The sequence below is a fragment of the Neolamprologus brichardi genome, chromosome 4, assembly GCF_056152115.1.
Source record: "Neolamprologus brichardi isolate AB-2024 chromosome 4, ASM5615211v1, whole genome shotgun sequence".
Classification (NCBI taxonomy): domain Eukaryota; kingdom Metazoa; phylum Chordata; class Actinopteri; order Cichliformes; family Cichlidae; genus Neolamprologus; species Neolamprologus brichardi.
The window spans coordinates 12,913,219-12,932,883 of NC_142107.1; the positions used below are offsets into that span (position 1 = coordinate 12,913,219).

The 19,665-nt window shown below is 41.8% G+C and overlaps 3 protein-coding genes across 7 annotated transcripts; all 3 read left to right on the forward strand.

The window, feature by feature from the left end:
• Nucleotides 1–1,377: 1,377 nt before the first annotated feature.
• syngr2a (synaptogyrin 2a) lies at nt 1,378–4,926 on the forward strand. The gene is made up of 4 exons (XM_087839830.1): nt 1,378–1,592; nt 3,095–3,332; nt 3,453–3,586; nt 3,669–4,926. The coding sequence occupies exons 1-4, from the start codon at nt 1,494–1,496 to the stop codon at nt 3,870–3,872; spliced, it is 675 nt and encodes a 224-aa protein (XP_087695956.1). The 5' UTR covers nt 1,378–1,493; the 3' UTR covers nt 3,873–4,926.
• A 1,064-nt stretch (nt 4,927–5,990) lies between these two features.
• Nucleotides 5,991–12,131, forward strand: cant1a (calcium activated nucleotidase 1a). Of its 4 annotated transcripts, none has more exons than XM_006791402.3 (4): nt 5,991–6,155; nt 10,160–10,828; nt 10,941–11,144; nt 11,234–12,131. In XM_006791402.3, exons 2-4 carry the CDS (start codon nt 10,183–10,185, stop codon nt 11,602–11,604), a joined length of 1,221 nt encoding a protein of 406 aa, XP_006791465.2. In that variant the 5' UTR covers nt 5,991–6,155; nt 10,160–10,182; the 3' UTR covers nt 11,605–12,131. The 4 variants fall into 4 exon arrangements, with proteins under 4 accessions (XP_006791465.2, XP_087695957.1, XP_035763814.2 ...); XM_087839831.1 differs by lacking the exon at nt 5,991–6,155 and adding an exon at nt 6,762–6,954; XM_035907921.2 differs by lacking the exon at nt 5,991–6,155 and adding an exon at nt 8,138–8,321.
• A 154-nt stretch (nt 12,132–12,285) lies between these two features.
• On the forward strand, nt 12,286–16,200 carry LOC102784721 (galectin-3-binding protein A-like). Of its 2 annotated transcripts, XM_035908020.2 has the most exons (6): nt 12,286–12,361; nt 12,588–12,688; nt 13,430–13,641; nt 14,350–14,484; nt 14,584–14,875; nt 15,016–16,200. In XM_035908020.2, the coding sequence occupies exons 3-6, from the start codon at nt 13,560–13,562 to the stop codon at nt 16,109–16,111; spliced, it is 1,605 nt and encodes a 534-aa protein (XP_035763913.2). In that variant the 5' UTR covers nt 12,286–12,361; nt 12,588–12,688; nt 13,430–13,559; the 3' UTR covers nt 16,112–16,200. The 2 variants fall into 2 exon arrangements, with proteins under 2 accessions (XP_035763913.2, XP_087696426.1); XM_087840300.1 differs by lacking the exon at nt 12,588–12,688 and having other exon boundaries at nt 12,312–12,361.
• The last annotated feature ends 3,465 nt before the right edge of the window (nt 16,201–19,665 follow it).

Consider the following 19,665-nt stretch of genomic DNA (forward strand, 5'->3'; position numbering starts at 1 on the left):
CAAGTAATTTGTAATGCATTCGTTTTTGAGTTCAGACCCCAGCACTGTTCGTTGATGCCAAAGAAGAATATCCAGGCTGCTTGGAGCTGATAGGCAGATAGACTCCAGGTGGTGCTCAAATACTTGCCCTTTTGTTCTCTTAAGTTCAATTCAGTTTTATTTATATAGCACCAAATCATGACAATTGCCTTTATATTGTAAGGTAAAGACCTAAAATAATAGAGAGAACCCCAAAACAATCAGGTGTCTTCTGTCTATTATTATATAACAATCAAAATAGCTAATGATTAAATGCAAAGAGGTGCATGGGTGACTGAAAACGGAAAACTAATTGCATCATGGAAAGCCCCCAGCACCCTAGCACTATTGCAGCAGAACTAAGGGAGGGATCAGGGACACTTGATCCTGCCCTCTCTGCAAAACAGTTTCTTTTTTCATCTCAGTGTGAAGTGATAATTTAGTAGAAATCTGTTGATTATGAGTGTTTGTGCGAAATGAAAAAAAAATCAGCACATAGAAATGTAACAGATATGCAGCTGTGTAAAAATTTATTAGCTTTTTTTTGATGAGGGATTTTTTTTTGTGCTCATCTGTGGTAAAAGTTATTCAAATAACCATTTGTTACAAGTAAGGTATATAGAAGAGCACGCAACACTTTGAACCTTGGCATAGATGGGCTACAGTAGGAGAAGACCCCACGGGCATCCTGTCAGCTCAGCTAAGAACGGCTGAGGCTACAATTTACACAGGTTCAAGAAAACGAGATAGCTGTTACCTGGACTGATGATTTTTGATTTCTGAACATGAAAGCGTCTACCCAGCCTGTCTTGTATCAGTGGTATAGGCTACTGCCGGTGGTGTAATGGTATGGGGATATTATTATTTATTTTATTTTTTGGGCAGATTTAGGGCCCCTTAGCAGCAACTGAGCATCATTTAAATGCCATAACCTTGCTGACCATGTCCATCCGTTTATGAATACCATCTTCTGACAGGTAAAGGTCAAAACATCTTAAACTGGTTTCTTTACCTCACATTCAGTGCTCGACAGTCATTAGATCTTAGCTCAATGAGCACCTTTGGGATGTGTTCGAATAGTTCACATGATTGGTTCATCCATGCTTCACATCATGGATGTGCAGCTTGCAAATCTGGAGACACTGTGTGATGCTATCATGTCAATATGCACTAAAATCTTTTCAGCACCTTGTTGAATCTGTACCATGAAGAATTAAAGCAGTTCTGGGTGGGAAAAGGGGCCTTGAACACCAAACGGTAAAAGCAAGGTTTACATAATAACACGGCCTGCGTAAAGCCCACGGCGTTGAAAAATTAAACTTCCGGGAGTCCCGTGAACGCATCGCTGCAGGGGCGGCGTTAAAAAAGTTTTGAGGAAGTTTTTTTGACAAATCGAAACTGCCGCAGTTGTGACAGGAAGACTTGTCAGTTTGTCCTTAAACTGTCTGACTGTCGGGGTTTTCTTCACGGGGAAAATGCAGAACAGTGCTTACGGGGCCTCTTTGGCCGGTGGCGCCTTTGATTTAGCGAACTTTCTAAAACAGCCTCAAACTATTTTGCGCTTCCTGAGCTGGGTGAGTGACTTCACGGAAACGTTAGCATCACAGTTAGCCAGCTGTCACTGCACCGAGTTTAGCTTAACAGATGTGCGCTGCCAGCGCCCACCCAAATTAGTGAAAAATGTGTTTTTTTAGCTTTTTGTGCGGTCAACACGGGACATTATCTGAGTGTCACGTTTAAACATTTTAATGAGCTTTCAGTAAAGTGTCAAAAAGGTGTTTCTGTGGCTCTGGTTGGTGGTAGCTAATAATAACTAGCAACTGCCCAGTGCTGTGTCACCACACTAACTGCCACATGATGATAAGCGATCTGCTGACTTTTAATTTAAAGTTACTGTGTTACCGTGGTTTAAAAACGAGACAGGTTAAAACAACAGGAGTTGTTTGCTTTTTTTCTTGCAGTTTTATAGTTTAGATAATTGTCAGAAATTGAAGCTTCCGCCGTCATCTGTTGTCAAGTCAACTCCAGTTGTCAGGTGATTGGAAATGCTTAATGTGTAGGCACTGCAGTGGAAGCTTACGTATGCAGTGTTACTAAAGCACACCTTCACAGTGCTTTGCAAGAAAAAAACCAATACTAACAGAAAACAGACAGGTAAAAGTTGTGCTACGGTGTTAACACTGTAGCACAACTTTTACCTGTCTGTTTTACCTGTCTGTTGAACTTAAATGCACTTACCGGGAAGCAAATTTGCTTCCCGGTAAGTGCATTTAAGTTCAGTGGGCCTATTAGTGAAAACCTACATCTGTGAACAAGACTGGTAGAAAACAAGGATATTTTATTTAACTAAAACTATGAATCAACTGTGTTCAAAAGGTTCCTGCACTGATTTTCCTAAATCTCGCTTCTGACATACACCCTCCATACAAGAATAATCAAAACAAAGGCGAAAACTAGCACTGAAATTTATAAATATTAAACTAAAACCTTTTCAAACAATATAAAGTAAACTGCAATAAGTCAATCCAGTCTGGAAACTAACTGAAACTAAACTGAAAGAAAAATGAAAAGTCACTATGTAATACAATTCAAAAGAATACAAAACTATAATAACTTCTGTAGGAAAGTTTAAGTGTTCAAATGTTATAAATAAAACCAACATGATTTTGCAGTTTATATTCTCTTCAGATGTCTTCGTGTAGAGTATTTATGAGAATGCTTAAAACCTGTTCAAAATCATACAAAATGCATGAAGTCTTCATGAATTAAGAAGCTAGAACGGAAGAGGTGTGCTCCAGTGAACAGTGACTCTGTGATTCGGTTGCCTTTTAAAAGTAGTATTTTCATTTTGTGTCACGTAATTGTGTAATGTTTTTCATGTTAGCTGTGTTATGAAAAAGGGGATGTGGGTCATGAATAGCTGAAAAGGTGGTGTTTTACTTGTTTAGATTGGATTGACAGATATTATTTTTTGATTAAAGAAGCTTTCTTGTAATGTGAGTCATGCTAATTCCGCAAACTCCATAGCTGCGTGGCTTAAACTTGGCCTTGACCTTTTTGTGTCCCGTCTTTGCAGATATTCTCTATCGTGGTTTTTGCAACCATCACAGCCGAAGGCTACCCCAACACGAAGGAAAAAGCTGAAAACGAGTGCATGTTCCACAGCACTGACAGTGCTTGCAGTTACGGGGTGGGAGTCGGAGTCTTGGCCTTCTTGGCTTGTGTTTTGTTCCTCGTGCTAGATGCCTACTTCCCGAACATCAGCAATGCCAAAGACCGAAAATACATTGTAATAAGTGATCTTGCTTTCTCTGGTAAGAGTTGGTTTTCATTTTTTCACCATATAGTTTAATGAAGGAACTGTGCCATAAATCAGGAAGTGAGACTTAAAGTTAACACATGAAACATGTTTCTCTCCGGTGAACACCTGACAGCGGTGTGGACGTTCCTGTGGTTCATCTGCTTCTGCGTCCTGACGAGCCTGTGGTCTAAGACGACAAACGCAGAAGTCGTGGCTGATGCGGCCCGAGGTGTCATTGCCTTCTCCTTCTTCTCGATCATCACCTGGGTGAGCCTGACGCAGAGTTCGCGCTAGCTTTGAATTTGCTGTGATAAAAGATCCGAGCACTAATTCAAGGTTCTCTCTACAGAGCCTTTTGACCTACTTTGCACTTGCAAGGTATCGCCAAGGAGTGAATGAATTCGAGCAGGAATACAGAGACCCAGCCAACGACCACAATGCTCCTTACCAGAGCAGCCCCTATTCCAGCACCAGCGGGCCCTCTGGCTATCAGCAGTCACCTTTCTCCAACACCCAGGAGACTCCAGGAGCATATCAGCCTCCATCTTATTGAAAGACTAAGATTCAAAGGCAGGAATCAAATGAGGAAATTTTCTTTTTAAATATGTGTGCCAGTTGTTTCTTTTACAGAGCCGGACCGTTCTGTGCACTCCCCTTCTGTTCCTGCTGAACGCGTTTGGTTTTCTGGGTGCACTGATATCTTTTTAGTTTCCTGCATCGGTGGAAGTTTTGCTGTGTTGTTCACAGTGGGTAAAGTCTAAAGATGTTCTTTTATTTGCTAGCGCGTGATTGTCTTGGTTAAAAAAAAAAAAAAAATGAGAGAGAGAGAGCGCATGGCCACGCCTGAATTGCCTTTGTACCAAAACTGCTGCAGATTTTTCAGTGCCTCCTTAAGTTACTATTGCGAGTGCAGTTTGCTGCTGTTCCTATCAAAGCACTAATTATCAGAATGGTTAGACTTAGTGTAATTCTTTAGGAAATCTGGTTTGCATTGAAAATTTTTACTGAATATGTAACTGTTCAGTGTTTACTTCAATAACTGCAATTCAAACATACAGCTGAGTATACTGCTCTTTCACCACATTGCAAACTCATATTATTCAATTAGTTGGTAGATCAGAAGTATCTGAAGTCTATAACTACTGTAATGCCACGTGTTTGTCTTTTTTATTAAGTAATCAACCACTAAATAGGCTTTCATGCACTGAAAAACTCAGTTTGTTTCTGTTTGACATTTTAATTTGTCACATTCGCTTCTTTTTATAGTTTGGCTTTTACAGGTGTTTTGATTGATTTGTATTGGATTCTTCTGTTGAATTCTTTGCTTAGGATTTTTAAAGTAATCAATGCCATAAATGTCTCAGCCATAGGTTTAGCAATTCTTTGATGTTGTGGCAAATTTGGTATTTATTTTCTTTCTTAATACTGTTAAATTCAGGTACATGACAATCAAATCGAATCATTTTCCACATTACTTTTTCCCTCTTGCTTTTTCTTCTCCTCTGCACTTTTGCTTTGTCACCGCTTTGCAAATGTTCCTCATTAAAGTGCCTTGCACAGTGATCCTGTATCAGACGGAGTGTGCCAAATAAAAACAGGTTTTAAAACTCTGAGTCAGACTTCTTTAAAAGAAAAGGCAAGACTGTGTGCAGTTCCTGCCTCTGCACCTTTGTCAAATATTTGAATAGTAAATGTGGAGGAACACTTGAGCTGTGGAGACAGCAGGATCCAGACAACGACTGAGGTGCTAAGATTTGAGTAATGCATTATAGGTTAAAATAAAAGTAAGTAGAAGTGAGAGCTGCTCCCTTGTCTTAAGAGGAGACCACAACGGGAAGCTCCACGTTTGATTTGAGATTTACAGCAGTAGTCCTTCCTGATGCAACCCTGAAGGGGATTTTTAAAAAGTAAGGCTTAAAACAGTATAAAATAAAATATATCAATTAAAAATGAACTGCAATAAAGCAAAGTAATATATTCAAAGTTAGGTTTTATCTTAATTACGGCAGAATTTTCATTGTAACAAACTTAAATAGACAATGGTTTATACTTTTATTTGAGAAATCTACACAAAATCTAGAGTGAATGCTCATATTCTAACACCTATCTTCTCTATCCAATAATATAAATCATAATAAACATGGAATAGTAGCTTATCTCTTACAGTACTGTAAGCCTTTATCATAAAGGCTTGCAGGTATAAAGGTATAAAGCCTTTATACCTTTGAGCAAAGTGTGTATGTGACACATGTTCTGAACTTCTTAAATGTGATAAACACAACCTGTAAAAGAAACAAAGATAGATGTGATCTCGTGGCCAAGGTAGCAGCCACACAACCCAAAACATAAAAAAAGATTCTAAAATACATCGTAAAAAATAACATCCACAACACAACACACAATATTTAAATAGATAAATGAAACATCTCAAAGTCTCTTTTGCATTCCTTATTCTGTTTTTTTTTTTTTTTTCACTAATAGAGAAACATGTTTAAATTTTGGTCTTTCTTTGCATTATTTAATGTATGTAAAACTAAATTAAATTCTAAAGAAATCCATAAAATATAATAAAAGTATAATAATTCTCACAGAGGCTGAAACTTTAAGTTGTCATATTTCCGACAGCCCCTGAAGGCAGCGTTCTCCCCCCCTCCCTCTGCATCGACCACACGTAAGCACGACATGGTGCTGTCGTCATCAAACTGACATAGGAAGTAATGATCGGCTGTCCGGACAACGCAAAAAGAGGAAAAGGGGCCGAGGAAGGAGGCGACACAATAATGACATCCAAGCTCCGACCACCGGCGGACTGAGAGCTGAAGATCCCACATCTGCGGTGAGTAACGAAGCGGGAGGAGGGGTTTGATCGGAAACGTTTCAGGTTGCCGTTACTGACGGCATCTGCGTTTTAACCTCTGAGCTCCTGGCAGGAGAGAGCCGCAGCAGCTAAAAGCACGCTTGCAAATGAGATGATCGCGTGTGTCAGTCCAAAAGCTTCGCCTTCTTCACCGAGAAAATCAACTATGATGGTCCGGCAGACATTTAATTCCCTTACAGGTTTAGTGTCTCAGCGCTTAAAGGCCTGGAAATAAAAACTTGGGTATTGTCCTGGTTCACCCGCAGCTTCTGTTATCTTCTGGGAATCTGCAGACAGCGCAACCACGTAACATCAGGTCCATAGTGTGTGATGCACATTTGTTTGTGGCTCCTTGACACGCAGGGTGTTTAAAACCCGAGTTAAAGTACTCAGTAAAAGTGTTTATTGGCCTCACACACACTTTGAAGGTCAGCCCTACCAGATGTCATCGTTTATGGGAGCACAGAGGCAAGTTTATGGTCAGAGAGGCGTTTGAATGGACACTTACTCAACATTATGCACAGTTGCTACCAGGCAGGGGAGAACTTTAGAGAACTTTGAATTATTCAAGTAACTTAGAGACCTGCAAACAGAGATTAAAATGCTTGACTATAATGTGTCTGATTGTCATTTTTATGACCTATTATCCGGTTTTAGTGAGCCTGTGTAAACCGTAGCTTCAGTTTCCTGTTCTTGGATGACAGGAGAGACACCTGGTGTGGTCTTCTGCTGCTGTAGAGATCCAAACGTTTCTGGCACAACTTCACCTACTTCCAAGGTGCGTGAAGAGGTCCATGGCACACTATGGACCTGGTGAGGTGAAGACTCCAGCAACACATGAAACACTAGGGAACAACTTTATTAGCAGGCCAACACATTTCGGCTTGTGGCCTGAATGACCCCGATGAAGGCCACAAGTGTTCCTGGAGTCTTCATCTCACTCGTTCTGCTGCTGTAGCATGTCTGCTTCAAGGGGCAATGTGTTGTGCACCTTGCTTCTAATAAGTGCTCATTTAACGACTTGAAGCAGCCCAGACAAATCTCCTTTGAGAGGCATTTCCACCCACTGCCACTCACTGGTATTTTTCTCTCTTGTGGACCATCCTCTAGGGATCACAACCCTAGAGATGGTTGTATGGAAAAATCATCAGTTTGGCACCAGCAACCATGCCAAGTTAAAAGGCACTTCAGTGACCTTTCTTCCCCATTCTGATGCTCAGGTTGAACTCTTACGTTTTTAATTTTGCTTGTTTGATGTTGTCAAACGGATGTTTTGGGGTGCGGTGCAGCTGCAGAGACACAACTAGCCAAATCTATTGGTTCATTTTAGGAGAAATGCCGTCAGCTTTGTTAACATAAGTGGAACATGATCATTCCAATGAGCAGCCTTTCACCATCATCACCATCAGCTAGGATGCCAATTCTAAGCAGTTCAGTGTTATATTAGAGGGAAACGTCTATGCTTTTCTTTAAAAACAAAGGCTATTTCAAATTCATCCCAAACTTTTAAGTATCTTCTTATCACCCAGTGCTGCAGTCTTGTCTATTAGGTCATCTTCACTGTGTGGGGAACCTGAAACATAAAAGTATCGGGCTGAGAAGCTGAAAGGTTGCTTTTTAAGAAGCTGTCTGTGCTCTTAACATGTTTCCAACTAAAGCCCAGAAGGTGTTAATCACTTATTAACAGACATTACTGCGTCTCAGAGTCAGTGAGGTTTCCTGCGCAACTATGCTGCTCGCAGTCCTCAGTGTAATGATTACATCACAGGAACGCCTCTGATTGTAGGTTTGCAGCTAACTTCTATTCATATGTCCAGGGCTGTGGCTTTTCACCTTTATGCCGATAGTCGCTGAGCACTTAATAAAGGTTTTCGTAACCCTCGGTACCTGTTCATTTATAGGCGGTGATTAATAACAAACTGAATGAACTGCGTTGTCTCTCAAGAGGCTTTGCCCCTTTGGACTTGGTGATAATCCTCCAAGTGTAGGTAAAGTTCACTAGCTTTGTAACAACATAGTCATGGTTGCAGTGCAAATGATCAGTGAGGAGAAAGACAGCTTTCGAGCTCAGGACTACTTGTGGAAGGACTCGTGGAGTAAACTTAATGACACAGGATCAGCGTGCGGGCAGGAGGAGACGAAGGGGTAAGCCGCGTCATCTGATTGTGTTGTGGGGCACAAGCAATTTTTACACCAACAGTTAATCAGCAACACTGTTTCTATTCTCAGCCACTCACTGAGTGTAGGTACAGTGGCGGGCCTCAGAGAGGGAGACCCGATGCTGCTGCCACAACGGATGGCTGTTTGGCTCAGGGCCCTCGTATGAAAGAGCCTTTCAGCTCCTGCTCCCCTTTAAGAAACGCGTTCAGGTTTCGGGGTATGATCCTGCGGCAGCTGGGCTCAGAGGAGCTTTAGGGTTGCAGAGCTTTTCAGGAGACCCTCTAACAGCGGACAGTTCCACTGCTGTGTTTGGGTTGTGTTGATTCAGCTGAAAGGTCACACGCACTAGTTTATTGGGTGTGTAAGCAAATAACAGGAATGTCGTTTTCCCAAGTTACAGGCCTTTCAGCTCTACGTGAGCTTGTTAAGTAAAATAAAAATGCGTTGTTTAAATTATTCCCAATTAATCCCGCTATTTATCTGTTATCTCACTATCACGTGTTTTATCCGAAAACAAAATATTTAGGACGCTGCAATTCAAAAAGGGGTGAAAACTTCACAAGTTTGGATGATCTACCTGAAATAAAAACAGTGAAGAAGGGACAGAAGGTCCTGACAGATGAATCCAATTGTAACAATCTTTATTTTATATATTTTTAATTAATACGATGGGCTTTTGGACAGCTGGTAGGGCAGGATTTTTCAGTTTTCTGACAGCTTATTGAATGACAATAATTTGTACTCTCTGTCCTTCTTCAGCTGTCTTTATATATTTGAACAACAGCTCACGCACACAAAAAATCAGATATATTCAGATATGACAGAAGATGTCTGAATATATCTTTAAAGCGGCTGGACTTACCATATCATTACACTACATGTGACAGCTCATCAGTGTGACAGTTGCTCAGTGATTGTGTATTTCCTGAATAACTTGTTCAGCCGCCCTCTTATTACCTCAGAGCAAGCTCCTCCCATCACCACGTCGACAAGACTCATTGTCGGGCGCTTGATATTCACCTAGACCGGTTTCTTCCTCCTTCTAAGCAATCAATGTTCAACCAGTGGAGTCGCTTATGTCCGCTCTGACTCTAACACTTAGTAGAATAATTAAACCAAAAAAAAAAAGAATGAAACTATAACCTGAAATGAGTCATCTGCCTGCCATCGCTTATGGAAGTGTGTAAGTCGAAGTGTTTTAATTGCGTTCATTCTATCATTTGTGGATTAAGAGAAATGACTAAAATGAGCCTTTTGGTTAAAAAACTAATTGTCGTTTTTCGATTGTTAATACTTTTGCGTTGTCATTTTGGAAAGTTGTGTTTTAACTACGAGCCGAAGTTGCGACTTTTGCTCGGGGTTTAGGATCAACCAAGCCCATTGTTTTAGTTTTGGTGTTTGCTCTCAGGTATGATAAGTGTTCATTTCGTAAGAGCTAGAGCAGGGTGTCAAACTCCAGGCCTCGAGGGTCGGTGTCCTGCAGGCTTTAGAGATCACCTTGGGTCAACACACCTGAATCAAATGATTAGTTCATTACCAGCCCTCTGGAGAACTTCAAGACATGTTGAGGGGGAAATTTAGCCATTTGAATCAGCTGTGTTGGATCAAGGACACATCTAAAACCTGCAGGACATCGGCCCTCGAGGCCTGGAGTTTGACACACCTGGGCTAGAGCAACTTTATGTGAATAGATGACCTCACTGTGGCTTTGTGCTGAAAAAACGATCTCCGATAACCTCCATGTTGACACCAGAGAACCAGACTGAAGTCTTTTCCAGTGGCCTCTCTGACAGTGAACTCACATTCTCTCTATTTTTCTGTAGGTCACTCCAAGCCTGGTTCCCCCATGCCTGCTTCTCCAGGCTATACTCGACTTGAGCATAATGAGCCTATGAACCCGCTGCGTATCTCCGTAGGAGGCCTCCCCATGTTGGCTTCCATGGCCAATGCCACCGACCCCCGGTTCCGCCTTAAGTGGAGGCCCATCGTGGCAGTAGCTGGCTCTGTGGCGTTAATCCTGCTGCTTTTCATGCACTTCAGCTCGGGCTTACGGTACCGCTCCTATGGCTCACGCAGCTGGAGAGTCAACCCGAGCGACGGCCACCAGTCGGATTTGCAGTACAACGACACCTACCCCCTCAGTCCACCCGAGCGCACGGCGCAGGGCACCCGCTATCGCATCGGCGTCATCGCTGACTTGGACACCAGCTCTCTCAGCGACAAGAAGATGACGTGGTTCAGCTACATGCGGCGGGGGTACCTGCTGGTGTCAGAGAGCGGTGACAAGGTGGCCGTTGAATGGGATGTTGACAGGGTGGTGCTGGAAAGCCACCTGTCGGAGAAAGGCAGGGGCATGGAGCTGTCTGAGCTGGTGGTGTTCAATGGGAAGCTTTACAGTGTCGATGACAGAACGGGTGTAGTCTACCATATAGATGGAGAAAAGGCTGTACCCTGGGTCATCTTACCCGATGGCGATGGCAGCGTTGCAAAAGGTTGGCGTTGCACTGATATCTCTGTTATAAACAGTTCGATCTTGTGTACTTTTAGATGATTTGTTTCCACTTTTCATTTGCTTTGCATTTACATGGTGCCTTCATCTGATAGGATTCAAAGCCGAATGGCTGGCAGTGAAGGACGAGCACCTGTATGTTGGCGGTCTCGGGAAAGAGTGGACCACCACTGAAGGCGAATTTGTCAACAACAATCCAGAATGGGTGAAAGTCGTGGGCTTCAGAGGCGACGTACAGCACAAGAACTGGGTTCCCAAGTACAAATCCCTGAAGTCCGCCGCAGGGATAGAGCAACCAGGTAAAGACGCAGATCTGATCTTGCCAACAGCCGCCTCAGTTTCCATCTCCGTGCTTTACTCATTACCGTATTTCCCCGAATCTTCTCAGGCTATTTGATTCACGAGTCTGCAGCATGGAGCGACACCCTACAGCGCTGGTTTTTCCTTCCTCGCCGCGCGAGCAGCGAGCGCTACGAAGAGACGGCGGACGAGAGACGCGGCGCGAACCTCGTCCTTAGCTGCTCGCCAGATTTCAACGACATCAAAGTCAGCCGAGTGGGTGTACTTAATCCTACCCACGGTTTCTCCTCCTTCAAGTTTGTCCCCAACACTGATGACCAGATCATCCTGGCGCTCAAGTCTGAAGAGGACGCTGGGAAGATTGCCACGTACATTATGGCCTTCACACTTGATGGGCGCATCCTTTTGCCTGAAACTAAGATCGGAGATGTAAAATATGAGGGCTTGGAGTTTATATAGAGGACTCACACACAGAGACACTCACACTTGAGGCCACTTCACTGTGGTTCCAGTTTGTTTACAGTCACTGTTGAACTTTTTGCACTCGCTGCTTCCTCATTGAGTCTAAAACACATAACTCCAACCGTTGAAGCGACATCGTCAATACAAATAAAAGAACTAATGGCTGAAAGAGTAAAGTTTCAAGAATGTGCGGATCTGGTTGTGGTGGACTGCGTTCTTCCTAGGCCAAATGTGGGCTTAAACAGTACTGTAGCCTTTCTTATAATGAATGTACAAAAGCTAATTTATCAGACTGTGATTTGCTTTGGTTTTTTTCCCCTGGAAAATTCATCTTTATGCACACACTATACACACTCAGAAGGTCTAAGGTTTTTCCCCTTTGCTCCGTTTTCCATAGTATCACTCTGTCCACACGAGTATTGTCAGTGGGATAGCAAAAGCCTTGTTTTTAATCCTGTATATTGTTTGAAGAATGTTTTGGTGATTTTATCCTATGTAGTTTTGTTTGGGGTTTTTTGTGCATGTGTGTGTGGAGCGAGGTGACTGAGTAAAATCTTAATTCCTATTTTCTGAGTCCTGTCATATCTTTTTACATGTTCAAAACGCAATCTGCCAAAGTTAGACATTGTCCTCAAACAAGTTCCTGTTAAACCAAGAGCAGTTGTGCAATCAGGTATGTGCTCACAGACCTCGAACACAACTTCGTAACCACAGGAAAGAAGGTAATGCATTTTTATTGCACGTAAGGATTTAGGTAAGTTTGTATTTAAAGTTTCACCTTTTAATTTTTTTGTGCTATCAGTTTGAATTTGAATAGATCTTCCTCTCTATCTCATGGAAATATATAGTATAAACTCTTTGGAAGTACTGAGCAGGTTGATTATTTATTCTTTGGAGGATAATTTTAGGACGTAAAGGAAAGCAGATGGAGCACGTGTCATTTCTTCTGATTGCTTCTTATTTTTTTGTCTTTGTGTTAGAGTCGTACACTAGCTGTTGGAAATGCTCCCGCCTCGAAATAGTCTTTGTCTTCTCCTACTTCTGTATGTCTCTGGAAGGGCATACAAATTTGACATTTTGAGTGAGTAATCCAAACCACAAATACTTTTAAGTATATTCCTAGTTTTATAATTACACATAATAATAATAAAAAAAAGTGTAAATAATATACGTTAGTATCAAAGTTATGTAATGACTATGATCATTTAGTTAGTTACATAACTGCTCTCGGGCTTTGGAGACCTGAAACTCTCCCTGTGCTCTCTTTACATGCAGTCTTGTTTGACTATCTTTGATAAATGTACTGGCTGGTTTGGAATAGTTTTTAACTGATGTACCTCATATCAGGCACCTTTTATACACAGAATGAAGTCATTTGTGGGATACAGCAGCGATTGATTGCTTTCTCAGTGTTTTCAGAACATTGTCAGTTATTATTAATGTCTTGCTGCTGTGGCAGATGGCTGCCCCTCCCTGGTTCTGCTGGAGGTTTCTTCCTGCTAGAAGGGAGTTTTTCCTCCCCACTGTCACCAAGTGCTTACTCATAGACGGTCATTTCATTGTTGTAGTTTCTTGGCAAAATCTAAATAAAAGTGTGTTTAATTAATTCAAAGGTTCAGAGAGCAACAAAAACCAAAAAGCAAAATACAAAATTAAGGGTTGGTATACAATGTCATAAAAATAGGTTTTTGTTTTATTTTGCTTTAATTGATCTTTTACAGGATGCAAAATGAGCTAACAATATTAATATTGTTCAATATGAAATAAAAATGTATGTATTTACTCTTTTTAAAATATATATATATTTTATTATTTTGAATAGACAGAAATCATGAGCCACGGGAAGGTGATGTGAGGCTGTTTGGCTGTTCGGTTCTAAGAACGTGTCAGAGGGCCGTGTGGAAATATACCATGATGGGAAATGGGGAACAGTGTGTGACGACAACTGGGACATGGCTGACGCCCGGGTCTTGTGTCGCCAGCTCAACTTCCCTGGAGCCAAATCTATTGTGACTGGGAAGGACTATGGACAAGGTGGCTTTTATTTCCACTGATCCACCACCAGAGGGCAGTGAAATGATTGAAATTGTAGTTTGTGATTTCAGTTTAAACAAAGCAACTCTACATGTATGTGTAAACTCACCAACCACTTTTAGGTACACTTATTTACGCAGATTTCTAAGCAACCAATCACAACTCAGTGTATTTAGGAAATTAGGCATGGTTGGAGTCACTGAAGTTCAAACTGAGCAACAGAATAAGGAAGAAAGGTGATTTCAGTGACTTTGAATGTTGCATGGATGTTGGTTCTAGATGGCCGGTGTGAGTGTTTCACAAACTGCTGATCTATTTGGATTTCACTGCACAAGCACCTGTAGAACAGTCTGAAAAAGAAAAAGTATCCGGTGAGTATCGGATGTCTGGGCAAAAATACCTTGTTGATGCCAGAGGTCTTTGCAGGCTCAGATTGCACAAACTGAGTCACCCTGTCTACAGTTTGCATGGGCTTGCCCAAATTGGACATCAGGATATTGGAAAAACTGTTTCCTGGTGTGCTGAGTCCTGATTTCTGCTACACAATGTGAATGCTAATGTTAGAATTTGGTGTAAACAACCCAGAGGTACAACCCAGTACAAGCAAGGTGTACCTAGCAAAAGGGTAGGTGAGTGTATGAGTGCTGCCTAATATGTTATGGCAAGATGATTCAGTTTTTTTGAGTGTTGCATCTATTTCCATTGTAGCACCTGGACCTATTTGGCTCGATGATGTAAACTGTAAAGGCACAGAAACACATCTCTTCACCTGTGAATTCAAAGGCTGGGGAGAAACTGACTGCACGCACAAAGAGGATGTTGGAGCAATTTGTGAAACAGGAAGTAGGTATCAAAACTCTTACAAAACAAACTTTATGTAGAACCCATAGTAGCACTGATGTGGTATGTGGCATCAATGCTTAATTAATTATTCTTTTTCAGGCATTAATGTGGACATTAATGATTCTACACAATCACTGGACCACAGTATCATTCTTTCTGACTTTCTCGGCCAAATCTTTGATGATGGAAATGGCTGTGACTTCCTGATCGTAGTACAGAGTCCTACTGGGAACAAACAGGAGGATGGGACCCCAGAGATAAGTGTGAAAACCATCTGTGCTCACAAAATGATCCTGTCACAAATCCCATTCTTTAATGCTTCAGTGGGGATTACTAACATCACAGTCAACCTCAGCTTGACCTGCCAGCCACATTTCACCTCCTTCATCAGGTATAATGAACGTAATGTTTTGCTGCATTTGCAGTAGATGACTTATTCTTTAAAACATCTAAATGTTTTGCAATCATCTACAAATGTGTACAAATTCAAACATGAAACATTCTAATATTCGATAATTTGATCTTCATTAGGTACATTTACACCCGTAAGATAGATGTGACCCTCTCCTCTGCACTGTGTCTCCACCAAATGGCTTCTAATTTGGGGTTAAAGCAGCTGATGGAGGACATTGGCCGACTGTTTTCTAAAATCCTCCCAGAAGACTCCACCTTTCACAACCAGGTGTCTTTTTACAAGTATGCAGTGGAGACCAAGGACTTAGTGCTTGAGGAGAACTGTGTCCAGTACATGGCCTGGAACTACCAAAACCTGACCAGGTCTCCAGCTTGGTCCGGCCTCTCAGTGGGGCTTCTTAGAGCTCTTCTTACTCGCTCAGATTTGGTGGCGCCAGATGAATATTTTGTGCTGCAGTCTGTAGAGAGATGGATCAGTGAGAAAGGCGACTCCGTCGATTTGGAAACGCAGGCTGATCTGTTGGGACACATTCGTTTTCCTCTGATTCCTGCTGAGAAGCTATATGTGATCGAGTCCAGCTCTCTGCTCTACAGCACTCACAAGACCATGTATCGTGATAACATGTTGAAAGCTTTTCAGTTTAACGTGCTCCTCTTCAGTAATCTGACAAAGCAAAAGTTCGGCAAAGAAAATAAGGATTACCAGCCCAGGATTTACACTGCTGAGCCCTGGAGCATCGTTTTAGATCTTTCAATCAGAACATCCTCCTCTCAAACCCACTCAAGACCGATTGACAAACGGCAGCGCTACAATAACCGCTATATCCACGGCTATGGCTATGAAACTTCTTCCTACAGTCAAACCAGATCCAAGTCATTTAGCACACCTGTTCACAACAGCCTCATCTTCAAGGACACTGTAAAGAGGTGGCAAGCAAATATTCTCATCAACAGGGATGAATGTTCAAACCATCGTGTGAGATGTGAGTCTTTTCCTGTGGCAAAGCTGACACCCCAAAGCTACATCAGCCAAAGTGAAATCCTCTTTCGTAACCGGGTCTTGCTGGTCTGCCAGGGCCAGTATGTTTGTCAGATCAAGGACTTCAAAGGCAATATGGCTTCCATCTCTGCGAATGCTACTCAGGTCCTTCCTTATCCCTGTCCTGATGACCAGTTCATCTACCAGATTGTAGTGACACCAGAGTACGTGTGATGAAGCGTCAGCTTCAGGATCAATGCGTTCATCATTTTGTATTCTCAATAACTGACCAAATCACTCTGTAACCCATGAAGTAATAAAGAAACAACCAATATTATCCATGTGAGTCATAATTGTTTTGACTACTGACAAGTATTTCTGACAAATATATGAAAAAATATCTTTTGCCTCATATAGCCATCCTAGCATAGTTTATTGACAGATAAAATGCGAGTTCTATACCATTTTTGTGTTTGTCTTATAAATTCGACATTCGTCATAAAAATCACCAGGCCAGGATTTACACTGTTAAGTCTGGGCGCTTATGTGGTGGCCCATCACACAGATGTCATTACAGTCAAATCATGTAATTCAGCACAATAATCCGATGTTTAAGGACAAGACGGCCAACTGATATTGTACGTGAGGCTAGACACTAAGGAAGGAAAAAAGGACTTTTATCAACTGGCTAAGCAAAGAGATTGAGCTGGAAGTGTTGTGCAACAGGTTAGGGTGATCAAGGAGAAGTGAAGAGTGTCCTTTAAAAGTGGAAGGAGTACTTCCACCTTTAAAGGAAAGACAAAGGATTACTAAGGAGGAAGTGAGGGCTGCCATGAAGAGTGGGAAGACAGCTGGTCCAGATGACATTGCCTTTCCTGGGGTTAGCTTCTGCTTCTGGGGGTGGGGGTTGGGCGTGCTCTCTTACCTTCAAGATAAGCTAGGTTAGCCTTCTTCTGCGAGCTTTTCAAGTGCACTTTGAGGTTTGTGGGATTTTCCCCCTTTATAAATATTTCACACATTTTATCTCATTTCACTACAACATTCTTGCTTTAATATAAAACACAGTCATAGTCAGAGTAATCCCAAATTGGACTCTGGCTTTGGACTTTTTACTTCTAGTTTTCATTATTTTTTTAGTTTTCTTTAAAGATTATAATCTTGCTGGACAGTTTAGCTACTAGTCCACTAAAGGCCTTGACGGTCGTCAAAAGAGGCCGGCAAAGTTGCCTCTTGACTGCTACTGAATAAAAAACAAACCAATAAACCAACATGCTCTATTACTTTGTTGCCTTCTCTCTTGGCTCTTGACGGAGGCGGTCGCACATTCTCCTTCTCCCTCTCCCCTCTCCCTTATCTTTCCTGGTTGGCTTCTCATGTCTTTGTATAGTCTTGCTTATTCTCTAATCCTAAGAGAGTCTCCCAGACTTGTTCTCTAAAAACCTAAAGAAGAATTATGGATTTGATCAACTGGTCCCTTAACGAAACTGACAACTCCTGGGCCTGGGAGAGCCTGATTGTCCTGCAGAGACGTTTGCTGCCGGATACTTGATGGTCGGTTGCGTCGTGTGTCTGGCGACACTCTCGATGGAGGACTTTGAATGACATCTACCAATTCGGAACCATGATAAGAGAGTTCTGGCTGATTGGAGCTGGCTCGGACCTGGCTTATCGAAGAACAAGAAGCAGCTACAGCTGTTCAAAATCCCACAAGGCTGGCCAACATGATAGACGATGGGCAGGGCTGCGAGTAATCAGACTGTGGTTTTTTTTTTTGGAACACAATAAGGATAAGATCTTGGAGAAGCTCATGGCTCTGCAATATGGACAACATCTTGAAGAAGAACAACAGGAATTAAGAGACCTGGTGACCAGTGACGGACATTAGACCAACTGTAAAATTGGAAGCAGTTTGTTCGCACTAACCAAAACAGCTACCATCTTCATATCATGCGACCCCCCTGGTGCCAGCTGGATGCTCAAGGCAAAAGCTGACAGGAATAACAATTCTCTCCTTTAGATAACAAGACTGTGTTGTGACTCTCTTCCCCCTCCTTCAAGGCCACCCGAGTCGACCGAAGATTGTTGACTTTTGCTTAACCGGGTGAAGGGACACTTTCTCTCGGCTGAACACGGAACACACACACACACACACACACGCATGTACACTGACATAGACCTACACTCACCCCCCCACCCCCTCCAAACGCCTTCGAAGCTTGTGTCTTCCATGTTGTGAGATATGATGATTCATGTGCTGAGGTGTTTTTTTCTGTTCTCAAACTGATCTCCCTGTTGGAGCTCAGTCGGGGGGGGGGGGGGTCTTTTTTCTCCTCGTCTCTCCTCATGTTGTGTATTTTCCATTGTTATACCTCTCTGACCTGTCTACCCCATGTGATGTTTGTGTAATGTATGTATGGTCGGAAGGGTAAGATAGCGCTGGCAAAGGTCGGCAGCCTTAACCCAATTTCCTTCGGGGTCAACCTTCAGGATCAATAAAGTTTTATTGAATTGAATTGAATTGGTATGCATTTGCTTTGGCGTCTTTTTAAGCTAATGCAATGCCACAACATTTATTTCCATCCACAGTTAATTATTTGGTGAGCTCTTCTGTTAATATTGACAGAGTCGTACTGCTCCATAAAGTCTTCTCATCCCAGAGATTCTCAATAGGTTTTGGGTCTGGTCTCTGTGTTAGCCAGTCCATGTGTGAAAATGATATCTTATGCTCACTGAACCATTCTCCCATAATCTGAACCTCACATACTAAAGCACCCCAAAGCCACCAACCTGGGTTGTACTTGTAGACCCCAGACATGATGGGTGCATCATTTCATCTGCTTGTCTTTCTGACAAGTAGGAAGACAAATTTACCGTGGAACAGGGTGGAACAGGGTGGAACAGGGTAAATTTGGATTAGATGTCCTTTTTTCCATAACTCCAGAGCCCTATCTGTACACTGTGTTGCAAACTGAAATTTTTTATTTATTTTTTTTTAAATCCTCTCTGCCAAGTGATTTTCTTAAGGCAACTGTTTAGTCCTGATCCCCAAAGCCTAGCCTTAAATTCTGCTGTTTAATTTGATTTGACCAAAACTCATTTCCAAACACGACCATCAAAGACGCAGCCACATTTCTTTCTGGAAGACAAAGCTTCACCACTGTCAGTTTCAGCAGTTTTGTAGTTTCAGCAGTCTCTTTAGTTGTTCTCTTTATTTAATGCATGCTAATAAATCGACCCATCTAAAACAGAAAGATGTGTTTTTGCATGGTTGTTTGGGAAACGAGCAGCTACTCACTCCATCAGTTACGTTTAAATAACCTCAAACATTTGTCACTACAGTAAGTCCCCAATGAAGCACTCTTACCTATTTGCATGGTGGTGATTTTTTTGTATTATTGTTATCATTTTTCTTTTTTTAATCTACACACCCCGGTTTGTTTACCCGTTTACTTTTGAAAACTGTAAAACACATGACTCTAACAGTTACATTTTATTCTTCAGTTGAAAATACATGTCAAATTGGAGAATGCAGGGCTGTATTGCGATGGATCACTTTCTTCACAGGTTAACTGGTGAAAATTAAACATTAGTGTTTCCTTTCTTATACAGATGAATGATTTTTCAGATTATAATTATTTCCTCTAACTAACTTTTGGGGCTTTACAATCTCAAAGTCAGTGGTTGTTTCTTTTCCATTACTTGTCTGTTTTTTCTGCTTTTCTGCTGACATATGGATCTTTATCACGAGTTCAAGTAAAGTGCAGACATTTTGATCCGACAAGTTTCGA